The sequence below is a fragment of the Puntigrus tetrazona genome, chromosome 10, assembly GCF_018831695.1.
Source record: "Puntigrus tetrazona isolate hp1 chromosome 10, ASM1883169v1, whole genome shotgun sequence".
Lineage (NCBI taxonomy): Eukaryota > Metazoa > Chordata > Actinopteri > Cypriniformes > Cyprinidae > Puntigrus > Puntigrus tetrazona.
Genome location: NC_056708.1, coordinates 2410658 through 2429621, shown reverse-complemented (window position 1 = coordinate 2429621; position 18964 = coordinate 2410658). Strand labels below are relative to the sequence as shown.

General features: G+C 34.7%; 1 protein-coding gene across 3 annotated transcripts in view; it reads right to left on the bottom strand.

The window, feature by feature from the left end:
• The window catches only part of galt (galactose-1-phosphate uridylyltransferase), an 89762-nt gene that overhangs the window by 23989 nt on the left and 46809 nt on the right, over positions 1–18964 (bottom strand). For all 3 annotated transcript variants that reach the window (XM_043250125.1, XM_043250123.1, XM_043250124.1), the window contains 2 exons: positions 10188–10320; positions 4884–4967 (listed from right to left, as the gene is read on the bottom strand). In XM_043250125.1, the coding sequence (XP_043106060.1) occupies positions 4884–4967; positions 10188–10320 (217 nt within the window). The remainder of the gene's footprint in view (positions 1–4883; positions 4968–10187; positions 10321–18964) is intronic.

Genomic DNA, 18964 nt, shown 5'->3' with positions numbered 1-18964 from the left:
TTCGAATAAACCACTTCCAGATGCTTTTCAATCAATTCACAAAGACGTCTACGATGACCCGGGTGAAGGAAAACCTGTGCGCACATATATTAAAGAGCAAAGAGATGCTTTTTTCTTCTATTAAAAGAATAACAGCAATGATGTTCTCACCCTGGAACTGCTCGCTCTGAAGCTCTGAAGCTCTGAAGCTTCATTCGCTGCCCGTCATACTATTATTTGAGCATTTAATAACAAAGCTATAAGCAGATAAGGCTATACTGTGTGTGTGGAGATGTCGGATTGCATTCTAGAGTCGTATAACAATGCTATAATGAATAGCTGAGGATAATTGTTCTTCGGGGAGTTTAGCAGCTGTGGCTGAGAGGAAGATCTCGCTCGATTTGGTCATTAGTTCCCAACTGTACAGGAGTGTTTCTTCAACTATAAACTACTTTTAGAAAATAAATTACTTTGATACATAAAACACAATTTCGCTCTCGCTTTAGTTTATTTGTCCAACAAAAAGTCTCCGTATGAGTCCATAACAACAGTAAGAAGAAAGAAAATAAGTTAAAATCTAGTTGGAATTATTATTGTTTTTTTTTTTTTTAAATAAACTCTATATTTTCATTTTAATTAATATAATTATTTCTTTTTTATTTTTAGAAATGACTTTAATTCAATAAGGATCCAATAAACTGATAAAAAATGACAATAAAGACATTTATATTACATAATATGTTGTTATTATGCAACAAATTAGCATATTAAAATGATTTCTCGAGGATCTCTAAAGTTTTAAACAGCAGTGTAGCAGCATATCATTTTCATAATTTAACACTGCTAAAAATGTGATTTAAAATGTCCTTAAGTAAGAAGTAATTAATTATTTAGCTTTTAATACCATCTAATGCCATAACTGAATAATGCAATTTGTGTTAAAGTGTATAGAATTTCTTTAACACACTACAGTACTAATACTTAATATATGTTTCACTTTTGTTTATATTATTTTAGTTTGTAGCACTTCATTTTTTTATGAGACATTTTCATATTTTAAGACTAACAGCGTGGGGCTGGGACACATTTATAACAATAAAATCTTTCCAAATCATTTCAAAGAGAAAACACAATGATACAAAAAAAAACAAAGCCAAAAAAAAAGATGACAAGAATTAAAATTTTTAGGTGACATATCCCTTTAAAATGAAGCACAAAAAGAGAGGAAAATATCCAGAAGCAGATTTGTTTTTCTTTTTTTAAATTTTAGAAATATACGCTTTATATTTCAATGTAATTTTCATTTTCATAAATATATTTAATTAAACGTAATTAATTTTTTTTTTTTTTTTTTTTTTTAGAAATTACTTTAATTCAGCAAGGATGCAATAAACTGATCAAAAATGACAATAAATCAGTGTCTTTAAAATAAATTATATTTTTATATTACAAAATATGTATTTTCAAATAAAGCCGTTCTTCAAAAACAGCTTAAGCTTAATTCAGCAACACAGCTATTTTCCATGATACTTTAAAACAAACTCATGCAATTTGTGTTAAAGTGTATAGAATTTTTTTAACACACTACATTATTAATAGTTAATATTTGTTTCACTTTTGTTTACATTATTATAAGTTTTAGTTTGCAGCACTTCATATTTAAATTTTTATGTATTATATATATATATTATATATATATTTATATATATAAATATAAAAATATTTTAAGAGTAACAACGATGGGCTAGGACACATTTATTACAATAAAATATTTTAATCTTTAAAAAAAAAAATTGGGATTTGGAACAACACGATGGTACCAAAAAAAAAAAAAAAAAGTTTTTTTTTTTTTAGGTGAAACATCTCATTAAAACGAAGCACAAAAAAACTGAGAAGAAAATATCCATAAGCAGTATTTTCTTTTATTTTTTGGGGTTCAGTGTTAATCAGAACAAACCCAAGGTAGCCATTACCTAAGCTTTTCCTTCTCCTCGCGCTATTTTCGCAGAAACCCTCTAATTAAAAGCCTAAATTCAGACTCTAACACTACTGGGCTTCATGTTTCCAGCACAGCAAAAGGTTGTCATACTTGTGCATTAAATGAATGGTCCCGCGCGTGAGGTCTCAGACCGTGTTAACAAAGTCCTTTTACATATTCACTGATGGCAGAAGCTTCTCGTTATCTCTCTTCCCTTTTAAACTCTCACACCGCTAATTGCAAGAGCGCGGTGGAAGCTCACGGACGCTCGGCTGGCCCGGGCAAACCCGAGCCGAGCGAAGCGAACCAATCATTCACACGATGGATGCTCTCGCTGCTGATGCACGCTGGGTAAAACAGCAGGCAGGGGCACGTCAGTGATGCAATCGATCCAGCAGAGCGCCGGTGATTATATCATCGTCAAATAATGAACATCGTGGGCAAGTCTACGGAGGCGCAGGAGAATCCGTTTCATCGGAAAGCGACGATAGAAGGCTAGCTCGGAGCTGCTCTGTGCGTTGCATCGCAATAGGTCAGAGATTCGGCGGTTTACTGGCGACAGGTGTCAGATTTGTGGCCCGACACTAAAGCTGCCATTGACAGACTACGAGAATCATCTGAGTGTGCAGCGGTCACTCGGCTGAGGCCATAACAAGATTGGAGATGAAATCGTGCTGTGCTCTGAGAAGGGCGTCCAGGGTCTAGGTGTCAATCACTCTGTGCTATCATTGCTTCTACAGGCGTGCAGCGATGCTTCACCACGAGCGCCTCTTTGACAGTGAGTGTGTGTGGCACCATGAGAATATAAATGCAGTGTACTTATATTCAGACTGATGTCCGCATATTCCAGTTTTCACCATTTTCAGCTGTCCGCCCAGAATTACTATTTATGTATTTAGATATATGACAAAATATGAGCAGTTAACCCAGTGACTATTTGTAGGCCTGTTTGGATTTCATAAAAGTTGAAATATCTGTTTGTCTGTCAGTCTGTTCTGTCTACCTGTCTGACTACTGTCTGTCAGACTTTTCAATTCCTTCTTACTTTCTTTTCTCTTTTCTATCTGTCTGCCTGTCAAACTGTCAATCAACTATCCATCTGTGTCTGTCTGTCTGTCAAACTGTCTTTCTTTGTTTCTTTTTGTCGATCTCTCTATCTATCTCTCTATCTATCTCTGTCTGTCAAACTGTCTTTCTTTGTTTCTTTTTTCTGTCTGTGTCTGTCTGTCTGTCAAACGTTCTGTATCTATCTATCTATCTATCTATCTATCGATCTATCTATCTATCTATCTATCTATCTGTGTCTATGTATCTATCCATCCATCCATCCGTGTCTGTCAAACTGTCTTTCTTTGTTTCTTTTTTCTGTCTGTCTATCTGTGTCTGTCTGTAAAACTCTTTCTATCTATCTATCTATCTATCTATCTATCTATCTATCTATCTATCTATCTATCTATCTATCTATCTATCTGTGTCTGTCAAACTGTCTTTGTTTCTTTTTTCTGTCTGTCTGTCTGTGTCTGTCTGTCTGTCTGTCATACTTTCTTTATCTATCTATATATCTATCCATCTATCTATCTATCTATCTAGCCATCCATCCATCCTTCCATCCATCTGTGTCTGTCAAACTGTCTTTCTTTGTTTCCTTTTCTGTCTGTCTGTCTATCTGTCAAACGTTCTGTATCTATCTATCTATCTATCTATCTATCTATCTATCTATCTATCTATCTATCTATCTATCTATCTCTGTCTGTCAAACTGTCTTTCTTTGTTTCTTTTTTCTGTCTGTGTCTGTCTGTCTGTCAAACGTTCTGTATCTATCATCTATCTATCTATCTATCTATCTATCTATCTATCTATCTATCTATCTATCTATCCATCCATCCATCCATCCGTGTCTGTCAAACTGTCTTTCTTTGTTTCTTTTTTCTGTCTGTCTATCTGTGTCTGTCTGTAAAACTCTTTATATCTATCTATCTATCTATCTATCTATCTATCTATCTATCTATCTATCTATCTATCTATCTATCTATCTATCTATCTATCTATCTGTGTCTGTCAAACTGTCTTTGTTTCTTTTTTTCTGTCTGTCTGTCATACTTTCTTTATCTATCTATCTATCTATCTATCTATCCATCCATCCATCCATCCATCCATCCATCCTTCCATCCATCTGTGTCTGTCAAACTGTCTTTCTTTGTTTCTTTTTTCTGTCTGTCTGTCTATCTGTGTCTGTCTGTAAAACTCTTTCTATCTATCTATCTATCTATCTATCTATCTATCTATCTATCTATCTATCTATCTATCTATCTATCTATCTATCTATCCATCAAACTGTCTTTCTTTTGGTCTGTCTTTCTTTTTCTACCCATCTACCCATCTATCTGTCTATCTATCTGTGTCTGTCTGTCTGTCTGTCTGTTCAGTATGTGTATAGTTTAGCCACACCCCCGAGTTTACATTCACAGCAGCGTTTTAAGAAAAGCACACAACAGTAATCACCCAGAGGGTAATATTTCTCATGAATAATTCATCAGCCTGATGAGTCACGCCCGAATTTCCCATTATCAAGGAAAAATATTTAAAGCATTTTTGCAGCATTGAGTAAAGAGCCATCAGAGAGCTTAATCCACAAGCAATTTGCCTAAAACACCTCGACAGTTTTACTTGAGGCCACAAGTCATTTTAACATCCATTTTCAAACCACACTGCACAGCTGACATGCAACGCTGAACCCAAGACAATGCCACAAGTTGCAGAGCAGAGGACAGTAAAAAAAGGAAGAGCATCTTTCCCTGCCTCATTTTTATTGTTCTCCATGGAAACAAGAAAAGTGGCAGCACCTCCCATATGTGGTGGAAAAGGCTCATTGGTGATTTTCCCCCACTTCTTCTCTATGATTGCAATATCAGATACATTCTCTTACCGTGCCATCCCATTGAATAGGGGAAGGAGACCTCAAAGAGGTTGTCATATTTCGTCAGGAGTCTTTTCATTACGAATGCCAGACCTACGGGAAAGGAAAGAGAGTGAACAATAAAAAAAGGTTCAACTGGAAAAAACTGACTTCAATTTTCCACCGATATTGCTTGGGTCTTATCCAGCCTGGTTTCATTACAGATGCCATGCACTTTACCCGAGCGCCTTTCATGGCCAGGAGGCGCATTCATTTAGTTTTTCAGCCAAACAGAAGTAGACTCGCGCACCAAAACCAAGATGGATGGTTTGCGTCTCTATCGCTAAATGAAATGACAACATGTATCGTTTCAGAAGGAAGCGACCTTTTGACCGCTCCAGTCAGTAAATTGCATTTGTCCTTCAAAAGTGAGTCACGATTTCAAGATTCATGCTGGTGAATGCAAGCTTGTTTTTCCCAGGAAAACAACAGCTGCCTTGGTAATTTAAAAAATAATGACAGTAAAATCAGTGCTCAGATTTAATAAACTTTGATAGTGGAACAGCTGAGCCAAAAACAGCACCACACTCCTTGGTCCAACAAGTCAAAAGAAAGTTTGACAATATTTATTTTTGGGTAATTTTACCTTTATTGCATGATGTGGAATTAAACACAGATTTCTGCTTGCAACCCAGATTATTATTATTTTAGTAGAGTTGTACTTCTCAAAGTAATACAAATAATAATTATTATAATTACATAATAATTACTATAATTACATATTACAAGTACATAATTAATATAATTAATATTATTTTTCTTTCATTCATTTTTACAGTAAACATCTGTTGTGCAGCACTTTGCCATAAAAATGAAAAGATTATATTTTAAAAGATGAATTCAATTGTTTTATGTTTTATGCACTGTTTTGGATTTCATAGGGCTGTAAAATTCTAATTCTAATTAATTTAATGAATTTGAATTGTTTTACCTTTTAACGCATTGTTTCATTGTAAAAGTGTCAGGTCAGAGTGGATAAGCCATGCCGTACAGTCCTAGTAAATTATGGCATATTGCAGTAATCTGCTGCATCACCGCATGTAATGGCCAAAAAATGTTGCAAGCACAAAGCCAAATGTATCCGGACCACCTCCCGAGTTAATTTGCAAACTACACATGTAAATCTAATTCTTGTAAGCAACTTTTCGGAAACAAATCGAGTGTAAAAACGCCCTTTTGTACGTTCGGATACGAAACAATAATGAGAGTTACATGCATTTAAATGAAGCCTTTTGGTCTGAAAAGAGCTGGCCTAAAAAGCGCTGAGAGCTCCGGCACTTACTCAGGGAAATGTTTGGTTTGTCAGCCGATAAAATAGATTACATGCTAGGCTGGAAGTCTGTGATCCTCAGGCAGTGTCCTCAACTGGAACAATGGGAGAGTGTCACAGCTCACAGACAATTCGAAACAATTTCCCAATCTCCATGTTAAACAAGAGCTGATGAGGCCTATTTTCATCTACATTATACATTAGACTGTTCATCTGCATGATTGATGCATTTTTATGTGCATATATCAGAAAGAGTGAGGAAATGGTCTGGGTGCAAATGATGAAATACATTAGAGGATTTGAAATGAAGGATTTTCAGCAGGGATTGGCTGAGTTATCTAATGCAGGTCTACTGATATTATGGAAAGTTTGCCGAATGCATGTCGGTATAGTTTGAACCCCACAAAGGGAATTATCACTACTGTGGAAGTTATGAAGACACTCGCTGTCTCCACTGTGGGAAAAAAAAAACTTTAGTATACAATTTTATTACAAAAAAGCTGAAGCTATAAATTTGTGAGAGAAAATTTTATTTAAGGAATCTCTGAAATCGGTGGCTATTTTTTGGAATCATGTCTAAACATTTTTTTTTTTTTTTGTGATATCAACTTTGGATATTTAAGTCTGGAACATAAAATAATAGTCCTATGAGGACATGTCAGATAAATGTAAGGTTTTTGGACACATGTTGAGTGGAATTAAAATGAAAATGTGTTGTAGTTTTGAATTGATGCTATTAGTTAAACACCAGAGTGCTTTTTAGTAGGAATGAACGCATTTTTTAATTATTTATTCATATCATATTTTTATTTATTATTTAAATGTATTGTTCATTTCATATAATGTTGAAGTTGCAATATAGTACATGCAAAAATAAAATATTTACACCCTACAGTGAAGATTAAAATCAATTATTTTACATGTACTTTAATATGCTAGTCAAAATTAGTCTACTTCTAGTCTAGTCTAGTCTACTATTTTTCGAAATAATGATTTAAAATGTACTTTGACGCAAACTTTTAATTTTACATTTCTTACAAAGTACAGCGGACGTGCTTAAAGTACACTTTCTTTCTTAACACTGCATTATCTGCAAGTTCAGTTTATTAAACTATACTTTAACCTGTTAACTTTCCTTTTTTGCCTTGTCCCCCTTCACATATTTTAGTAATAATGCTAAATTAGATTTAAAGGCTTAATCACCCATTCATCCTACGAAAACTATTTTGAAATCAGACATCGCATTGCCACGGAAACGGTAACTTAAATCCTTTCAGGGTTCCTCCCAATGGCTATTTTTGGAGCGACGCCAAACCAAACTCAATAAGGATTCTCCTTTTTTTTATTTCATTTTAGTGAATTTTAGTACGGTAGATTTTCTTTACAGTAAACTTCTAGAACTTTACGCCGTCTTTAAGTGCTTTTCACATCAGTGCTCTCCACAACTACACATTCGCTACTGTTCAGATAAAAACCATTTCAGATAAAAAAATAAATAAATAAACCACTGCTGCCGGTTGTTTTCGTGTCTGTCAGATTGACCAGAATGCGCTTTAAAGTGGATCGGGTTTTTTTACTAATCCGGTTAGAGCGTTTGACGTCACTTCGTGTTTCCTTCAAACGCTGAAACCAAACGCAGCGTGTGAAAGTTTCCATAAAGCTCATGAATATTTAAAAAAGACAAGCATTCTTTAAGATCGCGTTATGTCTGTTGCAAGCGTTCCGGCGCGCCATACATTAAGCTCCGCGATTCGAAACGGTATATTCCCGAAATTGGATTAGCGCTCGGTTAATTATCCTGGCAAACATAAAAGGCGATAGATTCCCGCAAGAAAGGAGATTTCACAAAAAGCATCGACGTGTGTCATCAAGCCTTCAAAACAGTGCTTTATCAGAAAAACAAACAACATCCCTGGAGCCTGAAAGCGTCAGAATGTCGACTGGGTGACGCTCCCTGTAATTGGCAGGCTCAAAGCGGGGTTGTGATCTAGTGTGGTTCCCCGCCGCTCTTTCTGACAACGGCTGACCTGCTCGGTAATTTCCCTGACGTTTATTTACATACCGGATTAAGTCTGTCAGAACTAAGCCTGAGAGCGTGAGAGACGCGTATCCAGGAGGTGAATGTTTATCTGGTGTCACAGCTTCACTTCGAAAGCCTCTCCTTTACTTTTTCTGGCACTGACGGGGCAACTTTAATAACAACCGAGAAGCGCGTAGGTGTGCATGAGCGAGTCCGACGCGGGGAAAAGGGCACTGGGCGATGAGACGTGAGGTTTTGAGAAGATATTTAGTCAAAGCAGACGCGGAGAAGAGATACAGCGAAGTTCACACACAGAAACGTTAAGCACAGACGACGAACCGAAGGGAGTTTTTTTTTCTAAGTGTGAGCTCTCTCCCGCGGCTCTCTTCGTGACTGACGGAATTTACAGCGTAAAAATAAATTTGACTGTGAGGGGAAAAAACATCCTCGTAATTCAGTCCAAATGGAATGAGTATAAAGTCACGGCCAAAAGTAAAAGTTAACGCAATAAATTTAGCTGATATCTTTCGCTATTTTTGTGCTACTGAGATTTATACGCACTGCAGAACAACATGTGACCAATGGCTGACTAAAGAATGTATGTATCTGTATAAATTAGCGATTAATTGCAATTAATTACATCCAAAAGAAAAGTTTGTGTTCACATATATATAGACACACACACACATATATATACATATATATATATATATATATATATATATATATATATATATATATATATATATATATATATATACATATATATATATACATATATATATATATATATATATATATATATATATATATATATATATATATATATATATATATATATATATACATACATAGATACATACATTTATGAGGTGCCAAACAGGAAAACAATATTGAAAAAACTGAATATATAGTTCAAATTCTGAATATATAGGAGAAAATCTAAATATATTGCTATAATACTGAATATATAAATGTAAGTTGCATCTTGTTTCCTTCTGAAGCTTCATTAAATTTTTGAACCTTTTTTTTAACAGTTGTGTTTGACTTCCTAAACTGTCCTCGGGGGGAAAAGATGGATCTCAAAATCATACAGTCACCGTTGGAAAAGGTTCAAATATGCAAAGATGCTGGACACGGAGGACACGGAGTGCTCAGTTTAACTGTTCAGAACAAAACTTGTGAGGGAGTTATTTTAATAATACTTGGTATTTTTATTTATTTATTTATTTTGTCTTGTGGACTACATGTGCATATCTTTTGTGTAAAATATCTGACTTAAAAAAAATAACATGCATTTTGTATAATCTCTCTTATTTCGTTGATTCTGCAAGGGATGCCCAAACTTTAGCATATTTCTGTATATTCAGATTTAGGTCTACATATTCCCAATTTACACTTATATATTCAGATTTAGATTTATATATTCAAAATTACAACTATATATTTAGATTTACTTTTATATATTCGCAAATTAACATATTCAGACTTTTAACTATATATTTAGATTTGCATTTATTTAAACTCATACCTATATAATCCCATTTACTTCTATATATTTAAAATTACAACTATATATTCAGATTTACATTTATATATTCTGAATTATAACTATATTCAGGTTTACATTTATATATTCAGACAGTTTACGTCTTCATACATATATATATATACATTGTATACATAATCATGATTAATCACTTGACAAAACTAGTATGTATGCATTTTTAAAAATATAAATAATAATTATATCTTTTCACCAATAGTAAGTTTAGCTATACAAATAAAGATCATAATATAATAAGAAATTATGATATTGAAATATTGTGGAAATGAAACGCTAATCAATTAAATGCATGTATTTATTTATTTATTTATTTAGCTACAACTAGCAATGATGATAGAATGAATATTGAACTTTTGCAGACAGGATCATTTTGACTAATATCAACTACAAAAGTGTGTGCAAACAAAAAAGTCTTACTGTCTCTCTCTTGGGCAGTGAGGTCAGGGAGACGGAGGACATGTCGTCGTGGCAACAGCAGCGTCTGAAATGGCCAAGTCGCCCAATACGGCACCACCGCCAACCAGTGCTCGTTTTCCACCACCACCCGCTCCTGTGTGAGCAGAGACCAAACAGTTCATCAAGTACAAACAGTATCTCACTCGAGTTATTTCAGTTTCCAAAGGCCAAGGACGATGTTTCAATTTAGCTATTCTGAATGCTATCGAACATCTCTTCCCAAACACGAGACTCTATGCTAATGCAACTTCAAAGTCAATCGCATACTCTACGTACTTCAAGTGTGCAAACATAAACACTTAGCTCAAGTGCCTTTCAAACGATTCTCACAAATGAAAGCTAAGATGCACGTTTAAAACCGAATGAATAATAGCAAGTGATGACAGAAATTTCAATTTAAAGTGATAGCATCTTATGGACAGCAAGGTTGACTAAATGACTGAATAAATTCAACACATCCGTGATTCAAAATATATATTCTGATTCACAATTCTTGAGAACGACAAACATAGAGTCGTCTTCTGTGTGCCTGTGAGCGTCGCACAGTTCAATTTTGGCTCATTCGTCAATGCAAATGAATTCAAACTTCACCAGATTAGTTGGATGTACTCTCTGGACTGTAATTTTCAGCTCCTTCTACAGCAGGATTCAAGGACTCCGGCTTGGCCACCGCTGAATACCAACTTTCTTTTGTTCGGGTTATTTCTTCATAGTTTTATTGTGTTCACACACATCTCTGGCAGACTGAATCGGGTTTTCCTTGAGCATCTGCCAGTATCTGACTCTATTCTCGTTGCACTCGATGACTTCAATTTAGTACTTTTGTATGGTAAAGGAAATTTATAAAGCATTTAAGGAAAAAAAAAAAAATCTATTAACCAAAAAGCATAATTCAAAAAATAACTCCTGACCACTTTTTAAAATGAAGTAATGCCCAGGTGAACATTTTTGAATTGTAACATCAGTTTTTTTATTGTTAACATCACCGTTGACTTTAGTTGACCGTTGAAGTTGGTTTTCCCTACAGCCAGCGCTTTGCTTTGAGTCATCAAGACCACAAAATGTTCTTCCAAATGATTTCAGGTTTCATTAAATGACTTCTAAACTCTAGACATGACTCAGCGCTGGCCTTAAAAGCTGTTTCTTCTAAACACTCACCAGAAGTGCAGAAGATATTGTTGATGTCTGGACACTTTCTCTCATTTCAGCCAAAGAGCTCTGAAAGGCTGTCAAGTGTTATAGCTGGACTCTCGCTCACATCTCTTCCATCGTTCCACTTCGATTTTGCGCGACAGCTGAATGCAGACGTGTCAGGTTTGTGCCACATGTTTTGTACAGTGGACTTTCTAATGTTTCTGAAACAAGGTTAACACCTTTGCTTATTTTTTTTATAACCGTCTCCAGCTTTTTTACTCCTATAATGACAGCAGGGCCTTTGCGAAACCTCACGTGAAATAAAATTCTGTACCATCAGAACCACCAAATATACTCTTCCGTTGGGCAGTGGTTATGAGAAATGCTAAAAAAATAGGTAATCACTTCAATCATGGACGAACGAGACCACTTGTAGCAAATAGAGTCAATTTAACAAATAAATACATTATTTTAATCTGTGTGGCCATGAATGATTTGATTTGATTGACAGGAGTATTTCTTGAGAGAAAAATCCTCAGTATGAGAAGATCCATGAAATGATACGCATATTTCATGAATGTGTGAAAAACAAAGTGATTAATGAGGCATAAAACTCAAAAGCTGAGTTTCTTTTAAAATTCTTACAGGCCGTGGGTGCTCATCGATTTTCGTTCTGGTCTGCTTTATTTAATATTTTCTAATAGTTGGTCAAAATACACTGATAGACTGATAGAGGCCGTGTTTTTTGAGAAACCGTAGTGGGACTTAAACAAACTGCATACCGATTTTGAAGTCAATCGGAAATTTCAACTTCTTTGATGATTATTGAATTGAATTTACTCTTCAGAGAGTCTTTCAGCACTGGTTTGGTTCCAAGCGGGTGAAAAATGTGTTGGTCTGCCCGATCAGTTTTAGGCGAAGAATGCTGATCAATGGGCGTTAAAACAATTATAACAGGGGTTGAGTGCTTAACGCTTAAACCCCTAAAAATGCACATTTGTGAATAATTCACGTGCATAATTCAAGCAATTTTCAACTAGTTTTACCATGCTTATGGACACTCTGTATACCCTAACATAACTCATGAACTCACTGCATGATCCATCAGCCCAAACACTGAGTTTAGAAACAAAGTATCTCCAGTCGGGCAAATATACATCTTGCCAAATCTAAAATTTGATTAGCCACTACAGAATATAAAACAACGATTGACTATTTGTCATTAAAGTGGTCATATGATACAAAATCAATTTTTCCTTTCACTTGTGGAGTGTTACAAGCTGTGAGTACATATATAAGATCCCTAATGTTGCAAAGAAAAAGTCCATAAATACCATTATAAAAGTTAAGACAAAAAAAAACAGTTTAACTTTTTTTTAACAATTTAAGTCTTCACTGTCAATTTTGACCAATTTAATGAGTCGCTTTTGAATAAAGTTATTAAAATCGTATCGGTCAGTCAGTCAAAAAATAAATAAACAGCCTAATTATCTTACCTTCAGTGAACTCTGTGAATGGATAGTTGCTGTCAGGATGAGCCTTTTTTTTTGCAAAGTCTAAATACTGGTGCGACTTCCTCACATTTACAGATAAGGACACAAGCGCAAGATGTAAGTTAAGCGCTGAGGAAAACATCTCAAATGAATTAAACATCACAAGCATCTGACAGGAGAGCAAACTGCTTTTAAACTGTATGCTTTTCATTTTGTTTTAAACCACTAAACAAAGTATGTCTCATGTTTTTTGCACATTTCCACAGCAGTTCACTAATACTGCTTATACCTTACAATAGTGCTGGGAAATAAAATTAATGGTAAAAAGCTAAATTTTTACTTAATATGAAGTAATCTAACAGTCGATCGCACAGTAGTTGTTTATATTTACATTTTTATTGTGAGGTAAAATAATATTTTTATATTTTAATACACATTAAAATAATTCATTCCTGTCATGTAAAGCTATATATATATATATATATATATATATATATATATAAATTAATTTATATATATATATATATATATATATAATATATATATATACATATTCACATAAATTTTATTGATTTTTTTCAATAAATGCATTTTTACTTAGTCCTGAAAAAAAAATCACAGATAAAAAATTAAAAAAATTGGTAGCACAACTGCTGCCAATGAAAAAGTGTAATAAAAATTAATGAAAATGCAAATTCATTTTTGCCACTTGGTGCTGTTTTTGGAGCGTTAAAAGCTCACAAAAATTGCTTTAAATGAAATCAACCCATCACTGGAAAAATTAATAATTCAACGAATCGTATAGGAGTTGTTAAATAAAGTAAAACAAAAGGCATATTTTAAGACAGTGAAAGTGTTTTTTTGACCTAGTATGCATGTCAACATCTTGTTTGGGGCTCCCAAAACCAAAATATGAACCTTTCATAACCCATAATAGGCTCATTTTAAATATTGATAACATGTGATATGGAGAAAAAATACTGGAATAATGTTTTTGGCGTATCTCCAAGCCCTCATTAAGGTTTCCAAATAAATTCCGCATACACAATTGTTAAAACAATGCCGTCTATCCGCTTCAAGCACATGTCAACGAATCAAACGACCCATACCAACATTTTTATGCACTTTTACTCCTCTTCCTAGAAGCAGAACTAAAACAATTAAATTCCTTAAACTGAAATCCTCATCCTACCCTTGAACGAGTTTGTGCCCCACATGAGCCTCCAGTTAAAAAATGTCTGGAAACAAAGCTTTGCATTGCAGTTTGTCAGCGGCATCTATTAGGCACTGTACTTTTTAAAGAAAGCATGGAGATATTCCCTCCGGCGCTGCCCCGAGTCCCAACCGCGGCATTAAAAACTCAAGTCATGGAGAAGAAAATGAACTTTCATGAGGCCGAGGGCCGCGCCAAGAATTTAACCCTCATAAAATGTGACCGACGTATGATTAAAATGACCCGAGTAAATCCCGGCAACGACGCGGAAGCCGCGAGATCCCAAGGACGGGATTGGACGGCCGATTTGGAACATGACATGCAGTGATGGATTACAAAACGGCTGGAGGTGACGTGTGGCAGCTACAGTGCGGCGAGCGCTGATGAGGAGGTGGCGTTTGACAAAGCGCAGCTCTGTTTGGCAGTGAGTGATGGCAACTGATTAGAGCCTCGCTTTCACAATGATCTTCACACACTCTGACTGCAGGGGGAGAGGGGAAGAAAGCAGGCCTTCAGCACCAACATGAGATAGCGGGAGAGAGGGAAAGAGATACGGAGAGAAACAGCTGCGACAGGCTGTCTGGGCAAGCTGTCAGGCGGAGAGCGACGGAGACGGATTGATGGACTTGGAATGGCAGCTTCTTTGTTTCTTTTTCATTTCTCTGGTTTATGGGGTTTTTTTTAAATGTGAAAGTCGCTTCCGCGAGTACAAATAACTGTCAAATTGCAATTAATCACATCCAAAAGAAATGTTTTTGTTCACGTAGTATATAGCATATATTTATAGAAGTATAATATCGGTTATATATAAAAATACATAAACATAACACACACACACATATATATATATATATATATATATATATATATATATATACATATATATATATATATATACATATATATATATACATACATATATATATATATATATATATATATATATATATATATATATATACACATACATATATATATATATATATACATACATATATACACACATATATATATATATATATATATATATATATATATATATATATATATATATATATAATATATATATATATATATATATATATATATATATATATATATATATTTATACATAATAAATATACACAATACTCATACTTATGTAAACAATAACATTTATGCAATTAATCGTTTATTAATTAATTAATCGTTAACTAATATATTGACTTAATGTCATAAGTGTACACATCTCAATCATTATTTTATGATTACATTAAGCTATTCAAGCTTAATAATGCGTGAAGTAGTTTTGAAAATGAACATTTTTAAAGTGTACTTATTATTATTTTACAAACAGCATGAAATGTTTATTAATAATTATCAATTCGTTTTTAAGAAATCACATTAAATTCAATTTTACAGCCTAAACAAATCATACAGATTAAATTATCTAATATTTTATAAGCTTTATTGATCTCGAGGCTTTTTGTTCGTTACGATACACAAATCTAAAACTTAATTTAAATTCCCACATGCTTATCAAATGAGTCACTTCTTGCGTGCATTTAATAATTAATACATTTAAAAAATAAATGAATAAAGGGGACGAAAAAGACGAAAAAAAGACAGAAGCCGTGAACTTTTCTCAGCAACTGAACGGATTTAACGTTTCAATTATTCAGCATATGCCAGCGCCACTGTTCTTCAGTGCTTTGAGTTTTGAGGCTAATACATATGTGAAATTATTCATGAAAATCTTATAGCGCCGAGATGTTTTCCCTTAACTAAACTAAACTTAGAACAACTGCTGTCTGCTCTCGGTACAAGATGTTCTTACACGCATCATGACAATAATCTGGGAGCAATCTCTCCACAATGCCTCGCTGTTTGCTGCACCGCTGACAAAAACAGCACGTAAGCATTTGGCGCATTTACCGTTGCTCATGCCATGATACATTTCCACCAAAAATTGACAGGAATGTCAACTATGAGCACAGGTGTCGTGTTTTTCCAACACAAAAATAAGGCGAAAAAACTTGCTCCAGATCACTGGGAAACAGGCATTTGTTCCACGGAATGAAGATGTCGTTCACACACCGAGTCAAGAAGCTCAGATCAGAGAGAGTCACATGAGAGAGAGACGCCGCTCAAGTGATTAAACATTTAACAGAAGCCGCTCTGTTACATGACGTGACTACGCAAGCGACGATTATTAAATCGCCAATTAGGCCCCATTTACAAGTACATTATTTAACTATTTCCTGAGCGAGAACATTAGCAATTTCACAGAAACGACACTTTTGAGGGGTCTGGCAGCAACGGGAGACGGCAGGAACCCTCTTTTGAATGTTCTGCGGAGTCGTTCGGATGAGTCATTACCTTTTATCCAAACGCACTTCCATCGTCAGATGATCTTTTTCACATTCCGCTTGCAGATTCAGCAAGAACTCGGAGAGCTCTCAGATCTAACATTTTAGTCGCCGCGGTTTCACACGATTTCACGCGAGGCACAAGGAGCGAAAAACCGTGACGGATGAAATTTTTCATTTATATTTAACGTGCATAATCTTTTAATGGCGTGCACATTATAAATTCAGAAAAAAAATGAATAATTAAAAGAATAGTTCACCCAAAAAATTTAAATTCTGTCATCATTTACTCACCCTCAAGTAGTTACAAATCTGTATGAATTTCTTTGTTCTGTCCAACACAAAGACGGATATTTTGAAAAATATGTAACCAAGCGGTTTTTGGTCAGCTTTGACTTCCATGGTATTTTTTTCCTGCTATGAAAAAGTCAGTGGTGACCCAAAACAGCCTGGTTGCATACTTTTTTCAAAAATGTCTTCCTTTGTGTGAAAGTTTTTGAAAGTTTTTTCATCGTGCCTTCCAATTAATTCCTGCATTTTGGGTTATTTTAATTAAAAAAAAAAAAAAAAAAAAAAAAAAAAACTTTAAAATACTAGTTAACTAACACAATAAAAACATGGTAACATCATAAAAACATGATTTTTGCAAATGAAATCTTATGCATATATATATATATATATATATATATATATATATATATATATATATATATATATATATATATATTTTTTTTTTTTTTTTTTTTTTTTTTTTTTATCAGATTGATTTGTAAATACCTGAAATATATATATATATATATATATATATATATATGTATGTGTGTGTGTATTGTGTACTATGTTTTAAACACCTCTCTGCTCTCCGACTGGCAAAGCTCCATAAAATAATGCCATAAAATAATTCGATGAAAGACATCAATGCGCAAGAAATGAGCTTGTGTTTTTATAAAGATGACAAATGACAGCTGGTGTCATGGGTTGGTCTGGAAAACAGAGGAACCTTTCTTCTGAGAGAGAAGTCACCGGGGAATGAGCCGCAGAATGGATGGAGGTGTTTAGACAGAGGAGGTGTTTAGAGAAGAGATGCCAATGAGGGCTGAGATAAGGAGAATTCCATCGTCTATGAGACATGACTGTACAAACACACACAATCTCTGCTTAACCTTTCACATGTGGGTGCCCTTTATGCGTGTGTTTGCTTACCTTTCCACTGTTTCACACCACCATTGCACAAATATAGGCTTAAATGCACTAAATAAATGGATTAAAAACTGAAAAATTTAAGAAAAATGTAATTATGGCTGAAAGTTTAGCATGAGCAAGCATAAGCACACACGAAAAAGAGAGTGAATCTACAAAATCTAAACAACTACTCCATAAATTGCATATGCACTATATTTAATGTTCAGAACTCATGCATAAAACAATAGGGACTCGTGTATATCTAAGTCAGTAATGACAGCAAATACATCAACAAGTCCCAGAACTTGAAGTGAAACTAAAATTGTCTGAAACCTTGACAGCCTTATCACCGGCGGTGAGAAATTCGCCCCTATCCCCTCAGGGAGTCAATGTACCTGCTGAAAAGACATATCAGTGATTCTTCTGGATTCCTGCTCTCATCTTTTAATCTCTTTCATAAGGTGCCGGAGCCTCAGAGGACCCTCACGAGGAACCTGTGCGCAACACACACTTCCACGGTCATGGAGATTCTCCACAGAGAAAGTGAAGTTCATGTGATGCACAGACAGATGAACTTTACATTTGCTATGATAACTCTGTCAAGATTTCAACACTTTAACCTTCACTTCAAATCATCATTTTGCACTTTTTAGGTATCTTTTGCTGATTAATACTATATATGATGGTACTGACCACCTGGCTCATGCAGCCAGACTTCTGTCATTAATTACTCATCCTTAAGTTGTTCCAAACTTGTAAGACCTTTGTTCATCTTCACGTAGTGCTTGCCAAACGATTAATCGCGATTAATTGCATCTATACAGGTGGAGCTGGGGAAGGTGGAGGGTTTCTGAAGCACTAATCATATATGAGCAGCGAGCTCATTGGCTACCGATACAGAAGAGAACCAATCAGCTATGCCAAGTGACAACGATCTCATTAGGTCAGATTAAGTCAGACCTATCAGACTTCACCATCAGCTTTCGTGCCAGAACTCTGTATTTATGTATCTTAAAAACCTTTTTTTCCCAAATGTGGTGTAAACCAGCCAATTGAATCAGAGCTAGTGATTCCAGTCAGTTCTTGACATTTTTGTACGCAACATTACGCTCAAACATGTCGAAACCAATGTAATCGTTACAATTCGTCAAATTCTAATCGGCTGCCTTCTACACATCTCCCTACTCAGAAAAGAACAGGTTTTTGTCAGAAACCACATAGTTGCGTTTTGTTATTCAGTGTTAAAGATTCCATGCCGCTACAATATGTCCTTCACGAAAAGACTCAGTCGTTGTATTTGACGGCACTTAAGTTCAAGGAAAATAATTTGGGTTTTTTTTGTAAGTTTGAGGCACTCATTGAAAAGTA